We start from the raw sequence: 27,524 nt of genomic DNA, 5'->3' as shown, positions 1-27,524 counted from the left end.
ATTGGCATTGTGTAATGCTTAATTCCCCCTGTGGTGGCGCTGCACTATACACTGACTTTTGGGGGTCTCAGTATTGAGACACTTTGTGATCAGTTTATTGTTAAAAGATCCTGATAGCAAGAAACAGAATGTGTCGGCAGATAAGAACCATTTGGCCCATCTAGTCGGCCCAATAATCTGAATCCTATGAATAGTCCCTGGCCCTATCTTATATGAAGTATATTTCCATTAATATTTAGGGTACAACCACTCGTTGGGGAAATGTTTCTGTTTTTTTCAACATAATTGTGTAATTGTGCCCGAATTTTTTTCTTTCCATATGTCTAGGCTGCCACAACTTAAAACATAAACTTTGGCTTACCTCCCTGTGGCTCCCTTGTTGCCTTCATCCAGGGCGGGACTGGGACCAAAAATAGGCCGGAGCATTTTAGACTAAGTTGACCACTTTTTTGGTCGGAGTCTGACTACTGGGACCCTGACCGATCACCTCATTTCAAGTGGCTTTACAGCTGTTGCAAGTCTACAACTCTTATCATGTCTGAAAAAGCCTCAAGCATTATGGGAGCTGTAGCTTTGCAGCAGTTGTAGAACAACAGATTGAGGTACAGTTTCATCCATCATCCCCGCTCAATTTACAAGTGACTACAGAGTTGATGGGACAGTCAGGAGAATACACACTGATATCAGAGACCTGAAAGACGTCTTCTCTGTTGTCTTTCGTTTTCTTCTTCATCTGGTCTAGATGCCAGTACTTCTTCCAGCTACATGTTCTCTGCAGAGTGTGATGCCCAGACATCATTAGCCTCTTTGTCCTCCTCCATCCTCCTTCTCCAGACCCCTCTGTTCTCCTATGTCCTCCTCCTGCAGATCCCTCTTTCCTCCTCCAGACCCCTCTTCCCCCTTCTCTGTCAGACCTCTGTTGTCCTCCGTTCTCCTCCTCCAGACCCTTCTTTCCTCCTCCATCCTCCTTCTCCAGATGCCCTTGTACTCTTCCAGACCCCTCTTTCCCCTTCTCCGTCAGACCCCTCTGTCCTCCTCCTCCAGTCTCTTCTTTCTTCTCCAGGCTCCTCTTTTCTCCTCCTTCCGCCTCTTCCAGACCTCTCTTTTCCCTTATTCGCCAGACCCCTCTGTCTTGTTCCATCTTCCAGACCCCTCTATCCCCCTCCATCCTCCAGACCCCTCTGTCCTCCTCAATCTGCCTTATCCAGATACGCCTCTGTCCTCCTCCATCCTCCTCCACAAGACCCCTCTGTTCTCCTCCGTCCTTCTTCAGGGCCCTCTGTCCTCCTCCATCCTGCTCCTTCAGAATCATCTGACCTCTTCCATCCTTCTCTTCAAGATGACTCTGTCCTCCTCCATCCTCCTCCTTCAGACCGCTCTGTTCTCTTCTGTCCTCCTCCTCCAGTCCCCTCTGTCCTCCTCCATCCTCCTCCTCAAGATCCCTCTGTCCTCCTTCTCCAGACCCCTTTGCCCTCCTCCATCCTCTAGACCCCTCTGTCCTCCTGCATCCTCCAGACCCCACTGTCCTCCTCCAGACCCCACTGTCCTCCTCCATCCTCCTCTTTCAGACCTCTCTGTCCTTCTCTGTCCTTTCCCTCAAGACCCCTCTTTCCTCTACTGTCCTCCACCTCCTCCTCCAGACCCCTCTGTCCTCCTCCATCCTCCTCCTCCAAACTCCTCTGTTGTCCTCCTCCACCAGACCCTCTGTCCTCTTCCATCCTGCTTCATCAGACCCCACTGTCCTCCTCACTCCTCCTCCTTTAGTCCCCTCTGTGCTTCTCTGTCCTCCCCCTCCAGACCCTTCTGTCATCTTTTGTCCTCCTCCTCTAGACCGCTCTGTCATCCTTCTCCTCTAGACTCCTCTTTTCTCCTCTGTCCTCCTCCTCCAGACCCCTCTGTCTTCCTCCCTCCTCCTCTAGACCCCTCTGTCCTCCACCAGACCCCCTGTCCTCCTCCTCCAGATTCCTCTGTCCTTCTGCATCCTCCTCAAGAGCACTCGGCTTTCCCCCCAAGTTTTCCTACCAGCTCCACTGTTACACCCTCCATCCCAAATGTCCATCAGACTCATCTGAACCCCCCTTCACACCCCTAACTAAGTCCTCTCTAGTATGAATGATGTGTGTATGTGTTACGCCGAGCGCTCCGGGTCCCCGCTCCTCCCCGGAGCGCTCGCTTCTCTCTCTCCGTTGCAGCGCTCCGGTCACGTCCTCTGACCCGGGGCGCTGCGATCCCGCTGCCAGCCGGGATGCGATTCGCGATGCGGGTAGCGCCCGCTCGCGATGCGCACCCCGGCTCCCCTACCTGACTCGCTCCCCGTCTGTTCTGTCCCGGCGCGCGCGGCCCCGCTCCCTAGGGCGCGCGCGCGCCGGGTCTCTGCGATTTAAAGGGCCACTGCGCCGCTGATTGGCGCAGTGGTTCCAATTAGGGTAATCACCTGTGCACTTCCCTATATTACCTCACTTCCCTTGCACTCCCTTGCCGGATCTTGTTGCCTTAGTGCCAGTGAAAGCGTTCCTTGTGTGTTCCTAGCCTGTGTTCCAGACCTTCTGCCGTTGCCCCTGACTACGATCCTTGCTGCCTGCCCCGACCTTCTGCTACGTCCGACCTTGCTTCTGCCTACTCCCTTGTACCGCGCCTATCTTCAGCAGCCAGAGAGGTGAGCCGTTGCTAGTGGATACGACCTGGTCACTACCGCCGCAGCAAGACCATCCCGCTTTGCGGCGGGCTCTGGTGAAAACCAGTAGTGGCTTAGAACCGGTCCACTAGCACGGTCCACGCCAATCCCTCTCTGGCACAGAGGATCCACTACCTGCCAGCCGGCATCGTGACAGTAGATCCGGCCATGGATCCCGCTGAAGTTCCTCTGCCAGTTGTCGCTGACCTCACCACGGTGGTCGCCCAGCAGTCACAACAGATAGCGCAACAAGGCCAACAGCTGTCTCAACTGACCGTTATGCTACAACAGTTACTACCACAGCTTCAGCAGTCATCTCCTCCGCCAGCTCCTGCACCTCCTCCGCAGCGAGTGGCCGCTCCTGGGATACGCTTATCCTTGCCGGATAAATTTGATGGGGACTCTAAGTTTTGCCGTGGCTTTCTTTCCCAATGTTCCCTGCATCTGGAGATGATGTCGGACCTGTTTCCCACTGAAAGGTCTAAGGTGGCTTTCGTAGTCAGTCTTCTGTCCGGAAAAGCCCTGTCATGGGCCACACCGCTCTGGGACCGCAATGACCCCGTCACTGCCTCTGTACACTCCTTCTTCTCGGAAATCCGAAGTGTCTTTGAGGAACCTGCCCGAGCCTCTTCTGCTGAGACTGCCCTGTTGAACCTGGTCCAGGGTAATTCTTCCGTTGGCGAGTATGCCGTACAATTCCGTACACTTGCTTCAGAATTGTCCTGGAATAATGAGGCCCTCTGCGCGACCTTCAAAAAAGGCCTATCCAGCAACATTAAAGATGTTCTGGCCGCACGAGAAATTCCTGCTAATCTACATGAACTTATTCACCTAGCCACTCGCATTGACATGCGTTTTTCTGAAAGGCGTCAGGAACTCCGCCAAGATATGGACTCTGTTCGCACGAGGCGTTTCGTCTCCTCGGCTCCTCTCTCCTCTGGTCCCCTGCAATCTGTTCCTGTGCCTCCCGCCGTGGAGGCTATGCAGGTCGACCGGTCTCGCCTGACACCTCAAGAGAGGACACGACGCCGTATGGAGAACCTCTGCCTGTACTGTGCTAGTACCGAACACTTCCTGAGGGATTGTCCTATCCGTCCTCCCCGCCTGGAAAGACGTACGCTGACTCCGCACAAAGGTGAGACAGTCCTTGATGTCTACTCTGCTTCTCCACGTCTTACTGTGCCTGTGCGGATGTCTGCCTCTGCCTTCTCCTTCTCTACAGTGGCCTTCTTGGACTCTGGATCTGCAGGAAATTTTATTTTGGCCTCTCTCGTCAACAGGTTCAACATCCCGGTGACCAGTCTCGCCAGACCCCTCTACATCAATTGTGTAAATAATGAAAGATTGGACTGTACCATACGTTTCCGCACGGAGCCCCTTCTTATGAGCATCGGATCTCATCACGAGAGGATTGAACTTTTGGTCCTCCCCAATTGCACCTCGGAGATTCTCCTTGGACTTCCCTGGCTTCAACTTCATTCCCCAACCCTGGATTGGTCCACTGGGGAGATCAAGAGTTGGGGGTCCTCTTGTTCCAAGAACTGTCTAAAACCGGTTCCCAGTAACCCTTGCCGTAACTCTGTGGTTCCTCCAGTAACCGGTCTCCCTAAGGCCTATATGGACTTCGCGGATGTTTTCTGCAAAAAACAAGCTGAGACTCTACCTCCTCACAGGCCTTATGATTGCCCTATCGACCTCCTCCCGGGTACTACCCCACCCCGGGGCAGAATTTATCCTCTCTCTGCCCCAGAGACTCTTGCCATGTCCGAATACGTCCAGGAGAATCTAAAAAAGGGCTTTATCCGTAAATCCTCCTCCCCTGCCGGAGCCGGATTTTTCTTTGTGTCCAAAAAAGATGGCTCCCTACGTCCTTGCATTGACTACCGCGGTCTTAATAAAATCACGGTTAAGAACCGCTACCCCTTACCCCTCATCTCTGAACTCTTTGATCGCCTCCAAGGTGCCCACATCTTTACTAAATTGGACTTAAGAGGCGCCTATAACCTCATCCGCATCAGAGAGGGGGACGAGTGGAAAACGGCATTTAACACCAGAGATGGACACTTTGAGTATCTGGTCATGCCCTTTGGCCTGTGCAACGCCCCTGCCGTCTTCCAAGACTTTGTCAATGAAATTTTTCGTGATCTGTTATACTCCTGTGTTGTTGTATATCTGGACGATATCCTAATTTTTTCTGCCAATCTAGAAGAACACCGCCAGCATGTCCGTATGGTTCTTCAGAGACTTCGTGACAACCAACTCTATGCCAAAATCGAGAAATGTCTGTTTGAATGCCAATCTCTTCCTTTTCTAGGATATTTGGTCTCTGGCCGGGGACTACAGATGGATCCAGACAAACTCTCTGCCGTCTTAGATTGGCCACGCCCCTCCGGACTCCGTGCTATCCAACGCTTTTTGGGGTTCGCCAATTATTACAGGCAATTTATTCCACATTTTTCTACCATTGTGGCTCCTATCGTGGCTTTAACCAAAAAAAATGCTGATCCCAAGTCCTGGCCTCCTCAAGCAGAAGACGCCTTTAAACGACTCAAGTCTGCCTTTTCTTCGGCTCCCGTCCTCTCCAGACCTGACCCTTCCAAACCCTTCCTATTGGAGGTTGATGCCTCCTCAGTGGGAGCTGGAGCTGTTCTCCTACAAAAAAATTCTTCCGGGCATGCTGTCACTTGTGGTTTTTTCTCTAGGACCTTCTCTCCAGCGGAGAGGAACTACTCCATCGGGGATCGAGAGCTTCTAGCCATTAAATTAGCACTTGAGGAATGGAGGCATCTGCTGGAGGGATCAAGTTCTCCTGTTATTATCTACACCGACCACAAGAACCTCTCCTACCTCCAGTCTGCCCAACGGCTGAATCCTCGCCAGGCCCGGTGGTCTCTGTTCTTTGCCCGATTTAATTTTGAGATTCACTTTCGTCCTGCCGATAAGAACATTAGGGCCGATGCTCTCTCTCGTTCCTCGGATGCCTCAGAAGTTGAACTCTCTCCGCAACACATCATTTCACCTGACTGCCTGATCTCCACTTCTCCTGCCTCCATCAGGCAAACTCCTCCAGGAAAGACCTTTGTTTCTCCTCGCCAACGCCTCGGAATCCTCAAATGGGGTCACTCCTCCCATCTCGCAGGTCATCCGGGTATCAAGAAATCTGTGCAACTCATCTCCCGCTTCTATTGGTGGCCGACTCTGGAGACGGATGTTGTGGACTTTGTGCGAGCCTGCACTATCTGTGCCCGGGATAAGACTCCTCGCCAGAAGCCCGCTGGTTTTCTTCATCCTCTGCCTGTCCCCGAACAGCCTTGGTCTCTGATTGGTATGGATTTTATTACTGATTTACCCCCTTCCCGTGGCAACACTGTTATTTGGGTGGTCGTTGATCGATTCTCCAAAATGGCACATTTCATCTCTCTTCCTGGTCTTCCTTCTGCGCCTCAGTTGGCTAAACAATTTTTTGTACACATTTTTCGTCTTCACGGGTTGCCTACGCAGATTGTCTCGGATAGAGGCGTCCAATTTGTGTCTAAATTCTGGAGGGCTCTCTGTAAACAACTCAAGATTAAATTAAATTTTTCTTCTGCATATCATCCCCAGTCCAATGGACAAGTAGAAAGAATTAACCAGATCTTGGGTGATTATTTGCGACATTTTGTTTCCTCCCGCCAGGATGACTGGGCAGATCTTCTCCCATGGGCCGAATTCTCGTATAACTTCAGGGTCTCTGAATCTTCCTCCAAATCCCCATTTTTCGTGGTGTACGGCCGTCACCCTCTTCCCCCCCTCCCTACTCCCTTGCCCTCTGGTCTGCCCGCTGTGGATGAAATTTCTCGTGACCTTTCCATCATATGGAGAGAGACCCAAAATTCTCTCTTACAGGCTTCTTCACGCATGAAGAGATTCGCGGATAAGAAAAGAAGAGCTCCTCCCGTTTTTTCCCCTGGAGACAAGGTATGGCTCTCCGCTAAATATGTCCGCTTCCGTGTCCCTAGCTACAAGTTGGGACCACGCTATCTTGGTCCTTTCAAAATTTTGCGTCAAATTAATCCTGTCTCTTATAAACTTCTTCTTCCTCCTTCTCTTCGTATCCCTAATGCCTTTCACGTCTCTCTTCTCAAACCACTCATCCTCAACCGTTTTTCTCCCAAATCTGTTCCTCCCACTCCTGTTTCCGGCTCCTCGGACATCTTCTCGGTCAAGGAAATCTTAGCTGCCAAAAAGGTCAGAGGAAAAAATTTTTTTTTAGTGGACTGGGAGGGTTGTGGTCCTGAAGAGAGATCCTGGGAACCTGAGGACAACATCCTAGACAAAAGTCTGCTCCTCAGGTTCTCAGGCTCTAAGAAGAGGGGGAGACCCAAGGGGGGGGGTACTGTTACGCCGAGCGCTCCGGGTCCCCGCTCCTCCCCGGAGCGCTCGCTTCTCTCTCTCCGTTGCAGCGCTCCGGTCACGTCCTCTGACCCGGGGCGCTGCGATCCCGCTGCCAGCCGGGATGCGATTCGCGATGCGGGTAGCGCCCGCTCGCGATGCGCACCCCGGCTCCCCTACCTGACTCGCTCCCCGTCTGTTCTGTCCCGGCGCGCGCGGCCCCGCTCCCTAGGGCGCGCGCGCGCCGGGTCTCTGCGATTTAAAGGGCCACTGCGCCGCTGATTGGCGCAGTGGTTCCAATTAGGGTAATCACCTGTGCACTTCCCTATATTACCTCACTTCCCTTGCACTCCCTTGCCGGATCTTGTTGCCTTAGTGCCAGTGAAAGCGTTCCTTGTGTGTTCCTAGCCTGTGTTCCAGACCTTCTGCCGTTGCCCCTGACTACGATCCTTGCTGCCTGCCCCGACCTTCTGCTACGTCCGACCTTGCTTCTGCCTACTCCCTTGTACCGCGCCTATCTTCAGCAGCCAGAGAGGTGAGCCGTTGCTAGTGGATACGACCTGGTCACTACCGCCGCAGCAAGACCATCCCGCTTTGCGGCGGGCTCTGGTGAAAACCAGTAGTGGCTTAGAACCGGTCCACTAGCACGGTCCACGCCAATCCCTCTCTGGCACAGAGGATCCACTACCTGCCAGCCGGCATCGTGACAGTATGCATGATGGATGTGTATACGATAGATGTGTGTATGCATGATAGATGAGTGTATGCATGATAGATACAGTGGGGCAAAAAAGTATTTAGTCAGCCACCAATTGTGCAAGTTCTCCCACTTAAAAAGATGAGAGAGGCCTGTAATTTTCATCATAAATATACCTCAACTATGGGAGACATAAGACATTATGAAAAAAAAAAATCCATAAAATCACATTGTCTGATTTTAAAGAATTTATTTGTACATTCTGGTGGAAAATAAGTATTTGGTCAATAACAAAAGTTCATCTCAATACTTTGTTATATACCCTTTGTTGGCAAGGACAGAGGTCAAAAGTTTTCTGTAAGTCTTCACAGGGTTTTCACACACTGTTGCTGGTATTTTCGCTCATTCCTCCATGCAGATCTCCTCTAGAGCAGTGATATTTTGGGGCTGTCGCTGGGCAACACAGACTTTCAACTCCTTCCAAAGGTTTTCTATGGGGATGAGATCTGGAGAATGGCTAGGCCACTCCAGGACCTTGAAATGCTTCTTACGAAGCCACTCCTTTGTTGCCCGGGTGGTGTATTTGGTATCATTATCATTTGGTATCATGTCATACTGAAAGATCCAAGATTCAATGCCGTTGCTGACGGAAGGAGGTTTTCACTCAAAATCTCACGATATATGGCCCCATTCATTCTTTCCTTTACACGGATCAGTCATCCTGGTCCCTTAGCAGAAAACTGTCCCAAAGCATAATGTTTCCACACCCATGCTTCACAGTAGGTGTTACGCCGAGCGCTTCGGGTCCCTGCTCCTCCCCGGAGCGCTCACGGCGTTCACCTTCTCGCAGCGCCCTGGTCAGACCCGCTGACCGGGAGCACTGCATCAATGTTACCGGCGGGGATGTGATCCAGTAGCGGGACGCGCCCGCTAGCGGCTCGCATCCCAGTCACCTCACCCGTCCTGTTCCCCGACGGCTCAGTCCCGGCGTGCGCGGCCCCCCTCCCTAGGGCGCACGCGCGCCGGCTCTCTGCGACTTAAAGGGCCAGTGCGCCACTGATTGGCGCCTGGCTCAATCAGTGCTCACACCTGTGCCCTCTCTATAAAACCTCACTTCCCCTTCCCAGCATTGCCGGATCTTGTTGCCTCAGTGCCAGTGAAAGCGTTCCTGTGTATGTCCCAAGCCAGTGTTCCAGACCCTCTGCCGTTGCCCCTGACTGCGATCCTTGCTGCCTTCTGCCTTCTGCTACATCCGACCTTGCTCTTGCCTAATCCCTTGTACCGCGCCTGTCTCAGCCGTCAGTTGGGGTTGAGTCGCTATCGGGTGGAACGACCTGGGGGTTACCTGCCGCTGCAAGTCCATCCCGCTTTGCGGCGGGCTCTGGTGAAAACCAGTTACCCCTTAGACTCCATTCCCCTGGTACGGCCCACGTCATCACCCCACTGACACAGAGGATCCACCACCAGTATCCTCACAGTATTCCTATCCGGATCCTGACAGTAGATCCGGCCATGGATCCCGCTGAGGTCCCGCTGTCAGTTGTCGCTGACCTTACCACGGTGGTCGCCCAGCAATCTGAACAGATAGCGCAACAAGGACAACAGCTGACCCAACTGACTGTCATGCTGCAACAACTCCTGCCACAGCTTCAGCAACCATCTCCTCCGCCAGCTCCTGCACCTCCTCCACAGCGAGTGGCCGCTCCCAGCCTCCGCCTGTCCCTGCCGGACAAATTTGATGGGGACTCTAAACTATGCTGTGGTTTCCTGTCTCAATGTTCCCTACACTTGGAGATGATGTCGGACCAATTTCCCACAGAACGGTCTAAGGTGGCTTTCATGGTTAGTCTCCTGTCTGGCCTTGTCATGGGCCACACCGCTCTGGGACCGCAATGATCCTGTCACTGCCACTGTCCAGTCCTTCTTCGCTGAGGTTCGTAGTGTCTTCGAGGAACCAGCCCAGGCCTCCTCAGCTGAGACTGCTTTGCTGAACCTAGTCCAAGGAAGTTCTTCTGTGGGCGAATACACCATCCAATTTCGTACTCTCGCCTCTGAATTATCCTGGAACAATGAGGCCCTCTGCGCGACCTTCAAGAAAGGCCTATCCAGCAACATCAAGGATGTACTGGCCGCACGAGAAATTCCTGCTAACCTGTCTGAACTTATCCATTTGGCCACCCGCATTGACATGCGGTACTCTGAAAGACGCCAGGAGCTCCGACAGGAGATGGACCTTGTTCACACCAGGCGATTTCTCTCCCCGGCTCCACTCTTCTCAAGTCCACTGCAATCTATTCCTGTGCCTTCTGCCAAGGAGGCTATGCAAGTGGACCGGTCCCGCCTGACCCTACAAGAGAGGACTCGCCGCCGTAACGAGAATCTATGCATGTACTGTGCTAGTACCGAACACTTCCTAAAAGACTGTCCTGTCCGCCCTCCGCGTCAGGAAAAACGCACTCCGATTCCTCACAAAGGTGTGAATTCTGCTTCTCCACGTCTCACTGTGCCTGTGCGGATTTCTTCTTCTGCTAACTCCTCCTTCTCAGCTGTGGCCTTCTTGGACTCCGGTTCTGCAGGAAATTTTATTTTGGCCTCTTTCGTTAATAGGTTCAACATCCCAGTGACCAGTCTCGTCAGACCACTCTACATCTCTTCAGTCAATGGAGAAAAATTGGACTGCACTGTGCGTTACCGCACAGAACCCCTGCTAATGTGCATTGGACTGCATCACGAAAAGATTGAATTTCTTGTCTTACCCAACTGCACCTCTGAAATTCTCATCGGCTTGCCATGGCTCCAACGTCATTCTCCTACCCTTGACTGGACCACCGGGGAGATCAAGAGTTGAGGTTCTTCTTGTCTCAAACAATGCCTCACGTCTGCTCCCGTTAGTCAAACCCCTGTGGCTCCACCTATACCAGGTCTTCCCAAGGCCTACCAGGACTTTGCCGATGTTTTCTGTAAAAAACAAGCAGAGACTTTGCCACCTCATAGGCCTTATGACTGCCCTATTGACCTCCTTCCTGGTACTACTCCACCCCGGGGAAGGATCTACCCTCTGTCCGCCCCTGAGACTCAAGCCATGTCTGACTACATCCAGGAAAATTTAAAGAGGGGATTCATTCATAAGTCCTCATCCCCTGCCGGAGCGGGGTTCTTCTTTGTTTCAAAAAAAGACGGTACCCTACGAACATGTATTGACTACCGCGGTTTAAATAAAATCACCATCAAAAACCGCTATCCCCTGCCTCTAATCTCTGAACTCTTTGACCGCCTTTGTGGCGCCAACATCTTCACTAAATTGGACTTAAGAGGCGCATATAATCTCATTTGCATCAGGAAAAGGGATGAGTGGAAAACCGCATTCAATACCAGAGACGGACATTTTGAATATCTTGTTATGCCCTTTGGGCTCTGCAACGCCCCTGCAGTCTTCCAGGACTTCGTTAATGAAATATTTCGGGACTTGTTATATACCTGTGTTGTGGTTTACCTGGACGAAATCTTGATTTTCTCCTCTAGTCTAGAGGAACACCGTCGTCATGTCCGCCTAGTGCTCCAGAGACTCCGCGAAAATCAACTGTATGCCAAAATGGAGAAATGTCTCTTTGAATACCAATCTCTTCCCTTCCTAGGTTACCTAGTCTCTGGCCAGGGACTTCAAATGGACCCAGACAAACTGTCAGCGGTTTTAGATTGGCCACGCCCTTCTGGACTCCGTGCTATCCAACGCTTCTTGGGATTTGCCAACTACTACCGACAGTTTATTCCCCATTTTTCCACCATTGTGGCTCCTATTGTGGCCCTAACCAGGAAGAATGCCAACCCTAAATCCTGGCCTCCTCAAGTGGATGAGGCCTTCAATCGCCCCAAAACTGCCTTCGCTTCTGCTCCAGTGCTGTCCAGACCTGATCCATCAAAACCCTTCTTGCTGGAAGTGGACTCCTCCTCAGTCGGAGCCGGAGCCGTACTCCTCCAAAAAAACTCTACCGGACATAATATTACTTGTGGTTTCTTTTCTAAAACCTTCTCTCCGGCGGAAAAAAATTACTCCATTGGTGATCGTGAACTTCTGGCCATCAAGTTAGCTCTCAAAGGATGGAGGCATCTACTGGAGGGTTCCAAACACCCCATTGTCATTTACACTGACCACAAGAATCTCTCGTATCTCCAGTCTGCCCAACGTCTGAACCCTCGCCAGGCTAGGTGGTCGTTGTTTTTTGCCCTCTTTAACTTCGAGTTTCACTTTCGTCCTGCTGACAAAAATGTCAGGGCTGACGCCCTTTCACATTCCTCTGATGTTACCGAATCTGAAGCCCCTCTACAACACATAGTACCTCCTGAGTGCCTGGTCTCCTCTGCTCCAGCTTCTATTAGACAAACTCCTCCTGGAAAGACCTTTGTCCCTCCACGCCAGCGCCTCAAGATCCTCAAGTAGGGACATTCCTCTCACCTCGCTGGCCACGCTGGCATCAAGAAATCCATCCAACTTATTTCTCGTTTATATTGGTGGCCTACGCTGGAGGGTGATGTCGCTGATTTCATTCGGACCTGTACAGTTTGTGCCCGGGACAAGACCCCTCGCCAGAAGCCTGCTGGACTCCTCCATCCTTTACCTGTTCCTGAGTGGCCATGGTGTCAAATTGCCATGGATTTTATTACGGATCTTCCTGTATCCCATGGCAACTCCGTCATCTGGGTGGTCGTTGATCGTTTCTCCAAAATGGCACATTTCATTCCGCTCCCAGGTCTTCCTTCTGCGCCACAGTTGGCGAAGCAATTTTTTATGCATATTTTTCGCCTTCACGGGCTACCCATGCATATCGTCTCGGATAGAGGCATCCAATTTGTATCGAAATTTTGGAGAGCTCTCTGTAATCAATTAAAAATCTAATTAAATTTCTCGTCCTCCTATCATCCCCAATCCAATGGGCAAGTAGAGAGAGTTAACCAGATCCTTGGTGACTATTTGCAACATTTTGTTTCCTCCCGCCAAGACGATTGGGTCGACCTTCTACCCTGGGCTGAATTTTCGTACAATTTCAAAAACTCTGAATCCTCCGCCAAATCCCCGTTCTTTGTGGTGTACGGCCGTCACCCTCTGCCCCCCCTCCCCATTCCCACTTCTTCTGGATTGCCTGCTGTTGATGAAGTTACCCGGGACTGAAAAGTCGCTCCTACTGGCCTCGTCTTGTATGAAGAGACATGCCGAAAGAAGAGAAGAACTCCTCCTGTCTTCGCTCCTGGGGACAAATTGTGGCTCTCTGCCAAGTATATCCGCTTCCGTGTTCCCAGCTATAAGCTGGGACCACGTTATCTTGGACCTTTTAAAATCAAGTATCAAATCAATCCTGTCTCCTACAAACTTCTTCTTCCCCCTTCTCTCCGTATTCCTAACTCCTTTCATGTTTCACTTCTCAAACCTCTTGTTCTTAACCGCTTATCTCCCAAGGTTGTCGCTCCAGCTCCTGTCTCTGGCTCCTCTGATGTTTTCGCTGTTAAGGAAATCCTCGCGTCCAAAATGGTCAGAGGTAAAAAAAAAATTCTCGTACATTGGGAGAATTGTGGCCCCGAAGAGAGGTCTTGGGAACCCGAGGATAATATCCTCGACAAGGAGCTCATTCGCAAGTTTTTGGGTTCCAAAAAGAGGGGGAGACCCAAGGGGGGGGGTACTGTTACGCCGAGCACTCCGTGTCCCTGCTCCTCCACGGAGCGCTTGCGGCATTCACCTTCTCGCTGCGCCCCAGTCAGACCCGCTGACCGGGAGCGCTGCATCAATGTTACTGGCGGGGATGCGATCCGCGTAGCGGGATGCGCCTGCTCGCGGCTCGCATCCCAGTCACCTCACCCGTCCTGTTCCCCGATGGCTCAGTCCCGGCGCGCGCGGCCCCGCTCCCTAGGGCGTGCGCGCACCGGCTCTCTGTGTTTTAAAGGGCCAGTGCGCCACTGATTGGCGCCTGGCTCAATCAGTGCTCACACCTGTGCCCTCTCTATAAAACCTCACTTCCCCTTCCCAGCATTGCCGGATCTTGTTGCCTCAGTGCCAGTGAAAGCGTTCCCGTGTATGTCCCAAGCCAGTGTTCCAGACCCTCTGCCGTTGCCCCTGACTACGAACCTTGCTGCCTGCCCTGACCTTCTGCTACATCCGACCTTGCTCTTGCCTAATCCCTTGTACCGCGCCTGTCTCAGCCGTCAGTTGGGGTTGAGTCGCTATCGGGTGGAACGACCTGGGGGTTACCTGCCGCTGCAAGTCCATCCCGCTTTGCGGCGGGCTCTGGTGAAAACCAGTAACCCCTTAGACTCCGTCCCCCTGGTACGGCCCACGTCATCACCCCACTGACACAGAGGATCCACCACCAGTATCCTCACAGTATTCCCATCCGGATCCTGACAGTAGGTATGATGTTCTTTGGATGCAACTCAGCATTCTTTCTCCTCCAAACAAGACAATTTGAGTTTTTACCAAAAAGTTCTACGCTGGTTTCATCTGCCCATATGACATTCTCCCAAGACTCTTCTGGATCATCCAAATGCTCTCTAGCAAACTTCAGATGGGCCCGAACATGTACTGGCTTAAGCAGGATGACACGTCTGGCACTGCTTGATTTGAGTCCCTGGCGGCATAGTGGGTTACTGATGGTATCCTTTGTTACTTTGGTCCCAGTTCTCTGCAGGTCATTCCCTAGGTCCCCCCCTTGTGGTTCTGGGATTTTTGCTTACCGTTCTTGTGATCATTTTGACACCTCAGGGTGAGATCTTGCGTGTAGCCCTAGTGCAAGAAAGATTATCAGTGGTCTTGTATGTCTTCCATTTTCTAATAATTTCTCCCACAGTTGATTTCTTTACACCAAGCTGTTTGCCTGTTGTGGATTCAGTCTTCCCGGCCTGGTGCAGGTCTACAATTTTGTTTCTGGTGTCAGCTCTGTTCGACAGCTCTGTTGTCTTGGCCATAGTGGAGTTTGGGGTGTGACTGTTTGAGGTTGTAGATAGGTGTCTTTTATACTGATAACAAGTTGAAACAGGTGCCATTAATACAGGAAGAAGTTACAGGTCTGTGAGAGCGAGAAATCTTGGTTGTTTGTTGGTGACCAAATACTTATTTTCCCCCATAATTTGCAAATAAATTCTTTAAAAAATCAATGTGATTTTATGGATTTTTTTTCTCATTATGTCTCTCATAGTTGAGGTATACCTATGATGAAAATTACAGGTCTCTCTCATCTTTTTAAGTCGGATAACTTACTCAATTGGCCACTGACTAAATATTTTTATTTATACATATACACACATACATCATACATACACTCATCTATTATTCATACACGCACATCTATCATACATACACTCATCTATTATACATACACACACATCCATCATACATACACTCATCTATTATACAAATACACACATCCATCCATACAAAACACTTACATACATACACACATCATGCATACATCCCCCCAACCTCTGCCATCCCCCCGCCGCCACCTCTGCCACCGCCCCATCCTTGATCTCCTCAACCTCAGTTCACCCAACTTCCTTACCTGCGGCCATCATGAAAATTGCTCATCCGAAGCAAGGGATATTGGGTTCAGAGACAGCACTCACAGAGGGGGCACACCGACTCCCATCTTTTGTGCTGCAGTATACTTAGCCCGCCTCAACTTTTTCTGTGACCCTCAGCCTCCAGCGAGGTATAGCCACCTTGGCGCCAGGATTTGTAAACAGGGCCCCAAAAGGGGCTAGAAGCAAATGTGCATGCCTGCACGGGGCAAGTCTGCTTCCAGCAGCCACTGTGCCTGCTCCTTCCCATGTGTCCAATGTCCAGTCCGGCCCTGCTTCCATCCTCCGGAGTGGTATTCTCTCTGCTTCTGAGGCCCAACACGTAACACTGCAGCTCAGCAGAATCCAAGCGCACCCTGCACTGATTGAATTAGACAGCACCAAGGCTGCATGGACATTGCCGTCCCCATAGAGGGAAATGTATTCTGCATGGATTCAGCTGAAAGAATGAGAGAGATAATTCTTTCGGTGGCGGAAACTTTTCCACTGACATTCCATAGTGTGGACTGTGCAGCAGAATCCCATAGACAACAGTGGGACTCTGCTGCCTTGAAATTTCTGTGATTTCTTAGCGGAATTACACACAGAATCTCCTCAGTCTGAACCCTGCCTTAAAGCACAGCAGATTTATCAACCATACTGAGCCGCTATGATAAATCTGGCTCAGAAACCAGAGTTTTCTCACTGAATTCCATCAGTAAATCTGCACTACCTGAAATCTGGGTTAATTATGCGCCCAAAATTTACCCCTCTAATTTAATGTCCCATTGACTAATATACTTATCAGGCAGATTCTACATGAACATATTCATTCTTTCAGCAGAATGTGCATCTGCAATGGATGTTCTACCAGTATGAACTAATGTAGTATCCACTAAGCAGCAGATTCTGGTGCAAGTTCTCTATTAAAATCAATATGGAAAATCCATCATTTTTATGCAGCATATTCACTACATAAATTTCTCTCAAGTTAGTTTCCACATGGATTTTTTGCAGATTTGATCAGCAGACTGTGGATAGATTGTTTTTTTAAATCTCATCCACTTTGTTAATATTGTAAATATGCCACGTGTGGACATTCTCTAAAACTGGATACACAATTTGGCAAAACAGCATCAGATTGACAAAGCAAGAGCAAATTGTTCTCACCTGGATATTAATGTATAAGAAACATCTGACAGCTCAAAGTCTGGTATCATACTCAATATTCTTTTCTTTTTTAGTACATTCGCTTGTCCCGAGACACAGCCCCAGAGACACTGTATGAGCTCATGACCAAATACTGGCAGCTTAAAACACCAAACCTCATCATCTCTGTGACTGGTGGTTCTAAAAACTTTTCCCTAAAGCCACGAATGCGCAAGATCTTCAGTCGTCTTATTTACATTGCACAAACCAAAGGTAACATGAAAGAGTGTAAATGAAAAATGTATAAGTTTGAAAGGTTTGTCTAGGGAATTTTTTTTCTTAAAGGGGTACTCTGCACTGGACATCTTATCCCCTATCCAAAGGATAGGGGATAAAATGTCTGATCGTGGGGGTCCCGCCGCTGGGGATCCCCGCGATCTCGGCTGCGGCACCCCAGACATTCGGGGCATGGGCGGAGGCTTGTGACGTCACGGCCATGTCCCCTTAATGCAATTGGAGGTGAGCTCCAGACTGGACCAGGGGGAATCGCTGGATGTCGTATATCTGCATTTTTCCAAAGCATTTGATACGGTTCCACATCAAAGGTTGGTGCATAAAATGAGAAGGATTGGGCTGGGGGAGAATGTGTGTAAGTGGTTAAGTAACTGGCTCAGTGATAGGAAACAGAGGGTGGTTATTAATGGTGCTTATTCTGATTGGGTGACTGTTACTAGTGGGGTATCACAGGGGTCAGTCTTGGGTCCTGTTCTGTTTAATATATTCATTAATGACCTTGAAGAGGGGTTGAATAGTAAAGTAGCAATCTTTGCAGATGATACTAAACCCTGTAAAGCGGTAAACACTATAGAGGACAATGCACTGTTACAAATGGATCTGGATAGGTTGGAGGTTTGGGCTAGGAAGTGGCAGATGAGGTTCAACATTGATAAATGTAAATAGTAGTAAATTCAGCTGTAGTGACCAGTGTCGAGCAGCTGCTGCCAAGTCAAATAAAATCATGGGGTGCATCAATAGGGGCATAGATGCCCACAACAAGGAAATAATTGTACCACTGTACAAATCACTAGTCAGACCACACATAGAATTCTGTGTACAGTACTGGGCACCAGTGTACAAGAAAGATAAAGGGGAGCTGGAGAGGGTTCAAAGACGGGCAACCAGGGTAATACGGGAAATGGGAGGACTACAGTACACAGAAAGATTATCAGTATTATGGTTATTTAGTTTAGAAAAATGAAGGCTTAGGGGAGACCTAATAACTATGTATAAATATATCAGGGGACCGTATAGAGATCTCTCCCATGATCTATTTATACCCAGGACTGTATCTATAACAGGGGGGCATCCTCTACAATTAGAGGAAAGAAGGTTTCTACACCAACACAGACAGGGGTTCTTTACTGTAAGAGCAGTGAGACTGTGGAATTCTCTGCCTGAGGAGGTGGTCTTGGTGAACTCTGTAAAATAATTCAAACAGAGCTGGATGCATTTTTGGAGAGCAATAACATCACTGGTTATGTATACTAGATTTATATGGACAGAACATTGATCCAGGGATTTATTCTGACTGCCATATTTGGAGTCGGGAAGGAATTTTAACCTCTAGTATGAGGGATTTTTGCCTTCCTCTGGATCAACTGAGTAGGTACTCATTAGGGTTATAGGTTGAACTTGATGAACTCTGGTCTTTTTTCAATCTTATGAACTATGTTACTATGTTAAGTCTAGGGGAGGGGCGTGACAGCCGTCACGCCCCCTCCCATAGACTTGCATTAAGGGGGCGCAGCCATGACATCACGAGCCACCAGCGCTGCACCTGACGCTCTAAACGAACGCCAGGTGCAGCAGGGAGATCTTGGGGGGTCCCCATTGGCAGAACCCCCGCAATCAGACATCTTATCCCCTATCCAAAGGACTCTCTCCCTGGAGGTTTCTACTATTTCCAGCCTCCAATAAGGTGCTAACCCTGCAGGTACTGCACATTTAGCCAATCAATTGCCACAATGATGACCCGCCAGTGGTGGGTGATGTGAGCTGAGCAGGCATTTCCTGCAGGGTTGGCATAATAATCACAGCTTTGGCAGTGTTGGAGTCCATATTCATGATCTTTATTATGGTGTGCAAGATGAAGAGCAATTCAGTAAATGGTGATTGTGACTGTGACCTGCTCTGCTGTGTTTTCTGTCCAGTCTCTACAGTGATGGCAAACCTAATTCTCTTGATCTTCGTGGGAGATCTATATAGGTTCAAACAACAAACATTGAGTTTTTAAATCATGAAGGCCTTTATGTATACTATCACTATTCCTATATTTTATAGAACTGTACAACCCGTTAAAGTGTTTTCAACCTACTTCCAGGTGCCTGGATCTTCACAGGAGGCACTCACTATGGTCTTATGAAGTACATTGGAGAGGTGGTCAGAGATAATTCCATTAGTCGAAGCTCAGAAGAGAAAGTGGTAGCCATTGGCATTGCAGCCTGGGGAATGATCTCTAATCGTGATACACTTATCCGGTCTTCAACAACTGAGGTTTGGACATAAATATTTATTATTAGATAATGAATGCAGAAATATTGTTTGTATTATTTTTTATCTTACCTTTTACATACGATTCTCTGTGATAGGGAAATTATGTGGCTCATTACATCATGGACGAGCAAAAGCGTGACCCTCTCTACTGTCTGGACAACAACCACACCCATTTGATCCTGGTGGACAATGGAACTAATGGACATCCAACTACAGAAGCTGATCTCCGAGCATCATTGGAGAAATATATCTCAGAACTCAATGTCCCTGGTATGGACTACATAGATACATGCAAGCTCTCTCTCCCTGTAGCCTCTAGTCTTAGAAACTTTTTTTTTTAAACTTATTTTATTAATATTGCTTGTTTAAATTGTTAAATGCCTCTTAATAATTTAGGCACATCTTTGTCTGTCAATGCACCTCACGCAGAAGTCTACATTAGCTATGAGTTGTTGTAGATTCCTGTTATGATTTATGACAATTTCTGGCATAAACAGTAGTACCCACCCATCCTGCTAAACCCCTTCATTTTTTATAAAAGTGTTGTGTGCTGTGTAAAAATGGCAATAATTTGCACAAAAATTAGCACTGTCTCTACTAAAAAAAAAGACATATACTGTATACTATAATAATTGCCCCCCCCCCCCCCTTCCGTGGTCAAAAACAATTAAATATATATATAGTATGTGCAATTTCTTTGCATAAATTGTTACCAAACTGTACATCACTCATAGCTAGGTCTTTGTTTACCTGGGAAAAGAATTGAGTTTGTTGCCATAGCCCTTGATATAAACATGCCAAGGCAGAGTGGCTTGTTGTCCCCTCACTCCTAGTGCCCAGCACCATAGCCCATGTACTACCAAAAAAACCTTGGTATGACCTTCAAATGGAAAAGAAAATGGTGTTTGTTGCTAGAATCTCTACTAATGTCTGGGAAATATATGAAAGCGATGCTTTAACTCACAATGGATTGAAACTAACAGTGTTATTTATACAATTACAATTAATATTACAATGTAATGTTGCATACCTGATATTTTTAATCCATCCTTTCCTGCAGATTCCAATTATGGTGGAAAAATTCCAATTGTATGTTTTGCTCAGGGAGGTGGGAAGGAGACATTAAGGGTGAGTTCCAACAGAATATTTAAGATAACATGATATAAAAATATTAACTTTTTTAATTAAATTGGGCAAATATTTAGAATGATCACCTATGAGTGACAGAAAATGATTAGATCAGAGTGTGCATGTGTCTTCAATAAAGCTGCTGCCAGATGTCACTGTATGGCGACCATAGAAGTACTTTCGGTTAGAAAAGACACATGATAAAAACCTCATTCATAAATGTTTTTCTCTGCTGGCTCTACAATGTATCAATATGCGCGCAAGCTAGCGTTGCATAAATGGCATAGTAAGAAAGATAGTGACTCATGAGCTCAATTACTGAGAGATGAAAGAACTGTTGATACACTGTATGAGTTACTCTCAGAGAGTGAAGGTTTAGAGGCTAAATTTGAGGCTCCATATACTGACATGAAACCTAAGTCCAAAGTAGTTCCATCCTTTTCTCAGTACCCCAATATTGAGATTTTTGTTGATATTGTAACACAAGAACTAAGGGACATCCATCCTAGAAGGGGTATGGTGAACTCTAATTTGAATAAAGGTGAACAGGCTGCGTTGGTCTCACTTAAGAATAATGGCACTATAGTGATCAAGCCCAGTGATAAGGGCGGAAATGTGGTTATCATGGATAAAGAGGCATATGTGGATATGGTGATGGCACTCCTATCAGACACTACTAAATACGAGAAATTGACATCTGACCCCACGAATAACTATTTGAGCGACTACAGGAAGTTGTTAGGACCAGCTAAGGATAAGGGTCTCATTACAGAGGACGAGTATAAAGTCCTGTTTAATTCCTGTCCCATCAGTGCAACTTTTTATGCACTTCCTAAAACACACAAAAACACTGATCCTGTTAGAGGTAGACCTATATTTTCGGGTAATAACTGTCTTACACAGGCTGGTAGTATTTATCTTGATCACATGTTATCTTCTTTTGTCACGACACTAGCTTCTTACCTGCGAGACACCAAGGATACCATATTGAAACTATCTGATATTACTGTCACTAATGACACAATTCTTACAAGTTCAGATGTTTAAAGTCTATAATCAAATATTCGGCATGAGTTAGGTATCCAAGCTGTCTCCAGGTTCTTAAGCACCAAAAGCACACTCTTCACGATCACAACAATTTTATTTTGGCACTATTAGAATTCATTCTGATGCACAATTATTTTTTGTTTAATGGCACCTTCTATTACCAGACACAGGGCACTGCTATGGGGGCTTCTTGTGCACCAAATTATGCAAATCTTTTTTTAGGGTGGCGGGAGAGCACGTTTGTTTTTTCTGACAAGTTGAGTTTGTGCACTGAGCACATTTTATTTTTTGGACGTTGCATAGACGATGTTCTTATTTTGTGGGACGGGACACCTACATTGCTCCAACAATTCATGGAGGTTCTTAACAAAAATGAGATCGGTATGATCTTTACGTCAGAAATAGGAGGCCGGTCTATTAACTTTCAAAACCTGACATTCTACATAGATGGCAATAACCGTATTCAAACTGACATTTATCGCAAGCATACCTCTACCAATTCACTCATGCACTGGGGTAGCTGGCACCCTGGCTCGCTCAAGAGGAGTATCCCGGTTGGCCAGTACCTCAGGGCAAGGAGGAATTGTTCAGAGGACGTGAATTTTTTGCAGGAGAGTGCTAATCTCTACCAGAGATTTAGACAGAGGGGTTATCCCCAACAACATCTTAAACATGCATTTCACAGAGCTCGTCATTCTGAGAGGAGTACTCTGCTCATGGGAACCAATAAACCAATTACTCCTAAACAGGTGAGGTCTATTGGCACTATGATGGTCATCATATCAACCCTGTGGACAACCATAAATATAAAATTCGACAGTTCATTAATTGTGTCTCTCGGAATATTATCTATGTATTGATATGTACATGTTTCAAAATATACATGGGGAAAACCATAAAAGAATTCCGATGCAACAGATGAGCACAATTAGGTGAGGTGTGGACACACCAGTGGCCAGACATATTCATGGCTTTTGCCAACTGAAGCTTGGACCTAGAAAGGGGGACCTGGATGCCTCTCTACTAAGAGAAGGAGTCAGGCCCCAGAGGGCCTTAATGAAGGTTTTTCATTTGCTGCGTTTCTTTGACTATCCCTTTGTGTATTTTGACATATTCGAGTCCCCATTATCTAGTGTGTCAGACCAGTTTGGAAGTTTCATTATGATTATTTGTTAGAGGTCAGGTTGACACTAACTGATGGACTGTGATGGAGGTTTTTCCTCCCACTGCCCATTTGTGATTGGGGTCCACATTCAACTATTAGGTCTACTGATCTCCTTCAACTGTATATGGACTATAAACATAGATCAGATCTCATTAGATGACATGTGTAATTGACTGTATACGTGGATTATAGATATTGTCCAATATGTTAATTAACAATTGTTATCAACACTATACTATACTATACCATTCCCTAAGCTAACAATGTCAATATTGTCATTATTATAAATAAAGATATGATGTATGCAGCAATTCCTCATCTGCAACTGCCTATTCTGATACCAAGTTTAATGATAATTGCACCTCCGTTTGGTTCAGCTTTCTGTCCAAGAGTAATGATATGCGCATCTCCACCTAGTACAGCAAATCTGTCTAAGTGTGATGACATGTGTATCCCCATCTAGCACGGCAACATTATCTAAGTGCCAACACATGTGCAAATGAACAAAGAAGATCGAGATTCTTCTAAGTGCCGCACGGGACCCACGGAGTGTGCATGTTGCAGAGAGGTGATTTGGAAAACTGCGATTGCGCATCTTAATGACTAGAGAACAATGCGCCGCTGTCACGCAACACTTCAGAATTCACAGTCTCTATGATAGGTCCAGGAGTGATCCTCACCTGGAAGTAATAGCCAGGTGAGTTCTGTGAATGGTCAGTGAATCCAGGATTATGAGAGGAGTTCTTTGAGTGGTTGAACAACAGGGTCCACTGATGATGATGTCAGTGGAAATGATTATAAATACCCCCCTCCGCCATTTTGTGCCTGGTATTGCCACAATATCACTCTTAAGAACGCCGTTGTAATAGCGAAACATGTAGAGGTCGGCATGTTGTGTATATTTTAAAGACACATAGACAGGTGACAATGGCGGCAGACTGCAGCGCCGCCACATTATCTAAATCTAGAGAGGTGTTCTCTGCAATCACGGTTGACAGCACATTAAAAGTTATATTTTAGGGGTGTCCATATAGTTTTGTTTTTTGCCCCAGGGTTTGGATATTATTGTAGGTTTGGCCCCTAACTAACCCTGGGTCCATTCTGCAGCATTAATATAGGCGATAATTCCTTAATCAATATGTCTTTCTTCTGCAGGCTATTAACACTGCCATTAAGAGTAAGATCCCATGTGTTGTAGTGGAGGGATCTGGCCAGACAGCCGATGTGATCGCCAGCCTTGTGGATGCTGAGGGTACTTCACTTGCTTCTTCAGCCATTAAAGAAAAGCTGGTTCGATACATGCCCCGCACTATATCTCGGTTGGCAGAAGATGAGATGGAGACCTGGATACGATGGGTATAATATTCATAACTTTCTGAAACATTTTTTTTTATTTTATTTGTGATTACATAATGTTCCACAGTGTACCTATTATAGTATTAGGTTTTTCTCCAGTTTTTATTTATGAAGACAGCTTATTGCATATTTCTTTAGAGTTTAATGTATTAAAGAGGTTGTCCAATGGCATAAAAAGTCCTGCAGTGGTTTGAAAATGTAAATTAATGAAACTTAGTATTATTTTTGAGGGTTGTCCAGGGATAAAAGAGATCTTCTACATTGCTGGGGATTGTGTAAAAATGTATAAGTTACTGTATTTTTGCCCACCTCAATCCCCTCGAGGTCCCTTGCTGGCCATTACTTATTCCGAGTTCCTGTGACGTGCCAACCTCCACAGGAACTGGCCTGCACCTCTGTGGCTGTTGATTGGAATAGGAAGGCAGCTTCTGTGGGGTTGGAATGTCACAGCACTTGCTATGGATCGGGATAGGTGAGTATAGACTTTATTATTATTTATTTATTATTATTTTGCTTATTATTTTTACACCATCCCCATCGTCAGGCATGTGGAAAACTTTTTTTTTTTTTTTTTTTTTTTTTTTTTTTTTTATACCCCTGGACAACCCCTATAATTCTGTAAACTGGGAACCTAATTGCAGTCCCTATTGAATCCAGATCCTCCTGGACATAGCCTTACTCACCTCACCTGGTCTCAGCACCTAATTCTGGCCCTTGCAGCCACAGTTCTTGCTAATGGCTATGGCTCCTGTTTCTGTTTCTGCATTAGCAGTTCACTCCTGAAATTAATCCTGATCCAGATATCAGCTTAGTTCCTGACTAAGCTTCCCCTTTGTCCCTCAGATTGTCTGTTAAAAAAATACAAACAAAAATATGCTCAAACTTGGTCACCATGCCTCCAATATCACTGCTCCATTCTCCATTTCTGGGTGTTGGGGCTCAAAACGCTAGAGTGCTGCTCTGGCCAAGACAGAACATCGCTGCGGCCAATGATTGGCTGTGTCATGCAGACCCCAGCACTCTGTCTCCCGTGAACTTCACTTCCTGGTGCTGGGGCCCAATATGTTACATTGCTGCTCAGCTAATTGCTTGCTGTGGCGGTGCTCTTCAGTGGGCCACAGCCTCAGAAAGTGGAGCATGGCGGAACCTTGGTGCAGGGATATCGGAGGCCACAGGGAGCAAATGATTGTGAGTATATAATTTTAGGGTTTTTATTTGCAGTCTGGACATGTTTTTTTAAATCTTTTGAAGAAATTCAAAAAGAAAAGAATTTCCTCTGTATCATACAGCAGCTAATAAGTACTGAAAGGATTAAGATTTTTTTTAATAAAAGTAATTTAAAAATCTGTTTAACTTTCTGGCACCAGTTCTCCACCAGAGTACCCCTTTAAGGGTGAAGACCAGGGGATCCCTGAGGCTGGGTTCATATGGCCGAAAATGTGCAAAATGTTTGCCTGGAAAACACAAGCAAACATTCTGCACATTTGCGCAATCTGGTGGCGCTAGGACGGTTCACAAATACATAGTTTCATAGACGGCAATGCTTTTTCAATTGCGGAATCCACAGAAGGGTAGAATCCACACAAGTCTATTCTTTCTGCAGAGGCCGTAATCGGGATTTAAGCCATGTGAACAGTGCAGCAGAATTCCATTGAAATCAATGGGACATGTCCATGCGGAATATTCCGGCAGAATTCCGCACAGACATTCTGCCGTGTGAACATACCCTTATACTCCTCACCTCAGTCTAGTCAGCACCAAACAGCTTACTGCTTAGAAGGTCCAAATCTCAGGTACTGATTTTCTGCTTCAAAGAATGGTCATTGGTTTAAAGGATTGAAAACATTTAGACCAATTTCACATTAACATGTTTTCGTCAGTATTTTGCATTAATATATATATTTTTTTTTTGCCAAAACCAGGCGTACGTTCAACACATCAACGTGGTGAAAAATTCCTATTACACTTCTCTTTGTTGAATGGAAATTGCAATGTCCCAGATAATCTTGTTTTGCATCTTTCCTAAAGTCTAGCCTTTTCACATTAGCCGTCTACACATATGATCATTATTGGAAATTACATTATGGAAAAAGTTTTTAAAGAAATATATAGCAGGCCAAGTGTAGATTTGCTCTGGTCTGACTGCTGTGCTACTTTGGAGCATGATTGCAGATCCCAATAACTTCCATGTAGCTTCTAATAATAATTTTTTAAACTGATGAATTTATAATGAAGGTTTTAGCATCTAGACAGAATCTGCTTCTGTTCTTGTGATGGGACATAGTGTTCTTTCATTAGATGGGTGTATGATGCTATTACAGGGCAAATGTAACATTTTGTGCTACTAATATGTGTATCAAATTGGATTTCACTTCCACGGTACTCTGCAACATTACCTAATATCTACATTAGTCATACAGTATGTTCGAACCATTCCCATGATGTTGGGAAAAATGAACAGCCATTAAGGGTAATATATTTATTTGCAGACATTATTTCTCAACTATCTTTAGAAACAAGGGGGCGATTAACCTCCATCAATTAACTGAGATTGAAAACATGTCTGTATGACTTGGCTGACAACATTATGATACCCAAACTAATATTTCATAAATATGTGCAGTATATATATATATATATATATATATATATATATATATATATATATAGTACAGAGATTTGCATATTTATTGTCAGGTTCAGATAAAATTTTGGCGTACGATATTGTTTCTATTATCATACGTAATTGGTCAGACATTGTCATAACCAATTCAAATTCCCAGAATGATTTGAATGATGCTTTTTTGCAGATTAAAGAAATAATGGACAACTTGCATCTTTTGACTGTGATAAAGATGGAGCAAGCTGGAGATGAGTTTGTGACAAATGCCATCTCTTTTGCTCTTTATAAAGGTACATCCTGGGTGCAACAACCTTATTACTTTATGAATATGATTAAAAAATTACCTGTAGAAGCATCTTGCATAGAATTAATGTAGATTTATGATATCTAACTTGATTATATGCATTACTTATGTTGAATATAAATAGCAGAAATTCTAGATACTGTACAGAAAAAAATACTAATTACAAAAGCATATGGTACACTGTCAGCAAGGACTGTAAATACAATATTTTTTAACTAGGTTGTCATAAGGTTGTATTGTTGCGGGTGTAAAAAGAAATTACCATAGGTTGTGCAGTTCATGGCCAGATATGTAAATCAGCTACATATTTCCATAGTAATCACAGCTAGATTGAAGGTCCCCATACTCTTTCGAACCAGAAGTTCCTACCAGAGCTTTCTGGCAGCAGCTTACCCCTCCTATGTATGGGGAGTTTGTGAACAAACTTTTGGTCACCGAATGTTGAAGGTGTATGGCTACCTTTAGCATTTTGCCCCCCCTTTCCCTTAACCCCTTAAGGACCAAGCCCATTTTTACCTTAAGGACCAGGCCAATTTTATTTTTGCGTTTTCATTTTTTCCTCCTCGCCTTCTAAAATCCATAACTCTTTTATATTTCCAACTACAGACCCATATAAGGGCTTGTTTTTTGCATGACCAATTGTACTTTGTAATGAAATCTTTCATTTTACCATAAAATATACGGCGAACCCCCCAAAAAAAATTTTAGGGAGGAAATTTAAATGAAAACCCCAATTTTGCAAATTTTGGAAGGTTTTGTTTTCACGCTGTACACTTTACAGTAGAAATTACATGTGTTCTTTATTCTGTGGGTCAATACGATTAAAATTATACCCATGGCTAGATACTGTTATATTTTTGTACCGCTTAAAAAAATCTAAAACTTTTTGTACAAAATCAGTAATCTAAAATCGCC

The 27,524-nt window shown here is 46.3% G+C and overlaps 1 protein-coding gene across 5 annotated transcripts in view; it reads left to right on the top strand.

Moving 5' to 3' along the window:
• The window catches only part of TRPM8 (transient receptor potential cation channel subfamily M member 8), a 273,438-nt gene that overhangs the window by 129,883 nt on the left and 116,031 nt on the right, over positions 1 to 27,524 (top strand). For 4 of the 5 annotated variants that reach the window (XM_056535991.1, XM_056535992.1, XM_056535990.1 and 1 more), the window contains exons 7-12: positions 16,529 to 16,706; positions 18,814 to 18,986; positions 19,082 to 19,256; positions 20,047 to 20,114; positions 23,482 to 23,682; positions 26,493 to 26,595. In XM_056535991.1, the coding sequence (XP_056391966.1) occupies positions 16,529 to 16,706; positions 18,814 to 18,986; positions 19,082 to 19,256; positions 20,047 to 20,114; positions 23,482 to 23,682; positions 26,493 to 26,595 (898 nt within the window). Of the gene's footprint in view, positions 1 to 16,528; positions 16,707 to 18,813; positions 18,987 to 19,081; positions 19,257 to 20,046; positions 20,115 to 22,138; positions 22,224 to 23,481; positions 23,683 to 26,492; positions 26,596 to 27,524 lie in introns of those variants that run through there. The other variant, XM_056535993.1, reaches the window with a different exon arrangement.

Source organism: Hyla sarda, chromosome 8 (genome assembly GCF_029499605.1).
Source record: "Hyla sarda isolate aHylSar1 chromosome 8, aHylSar1.hap1, whole genome shotgun sequence".
NCBI lineage: Eukaryota > Metazoa > Chordata > Amphibia > Anura > Hylidae > Hyla > Hyla sarda.
Note: the sequence above shows the minus strand (reverse complement) of the source record. Positions and strands in the feature narration are given on the sequence as shown.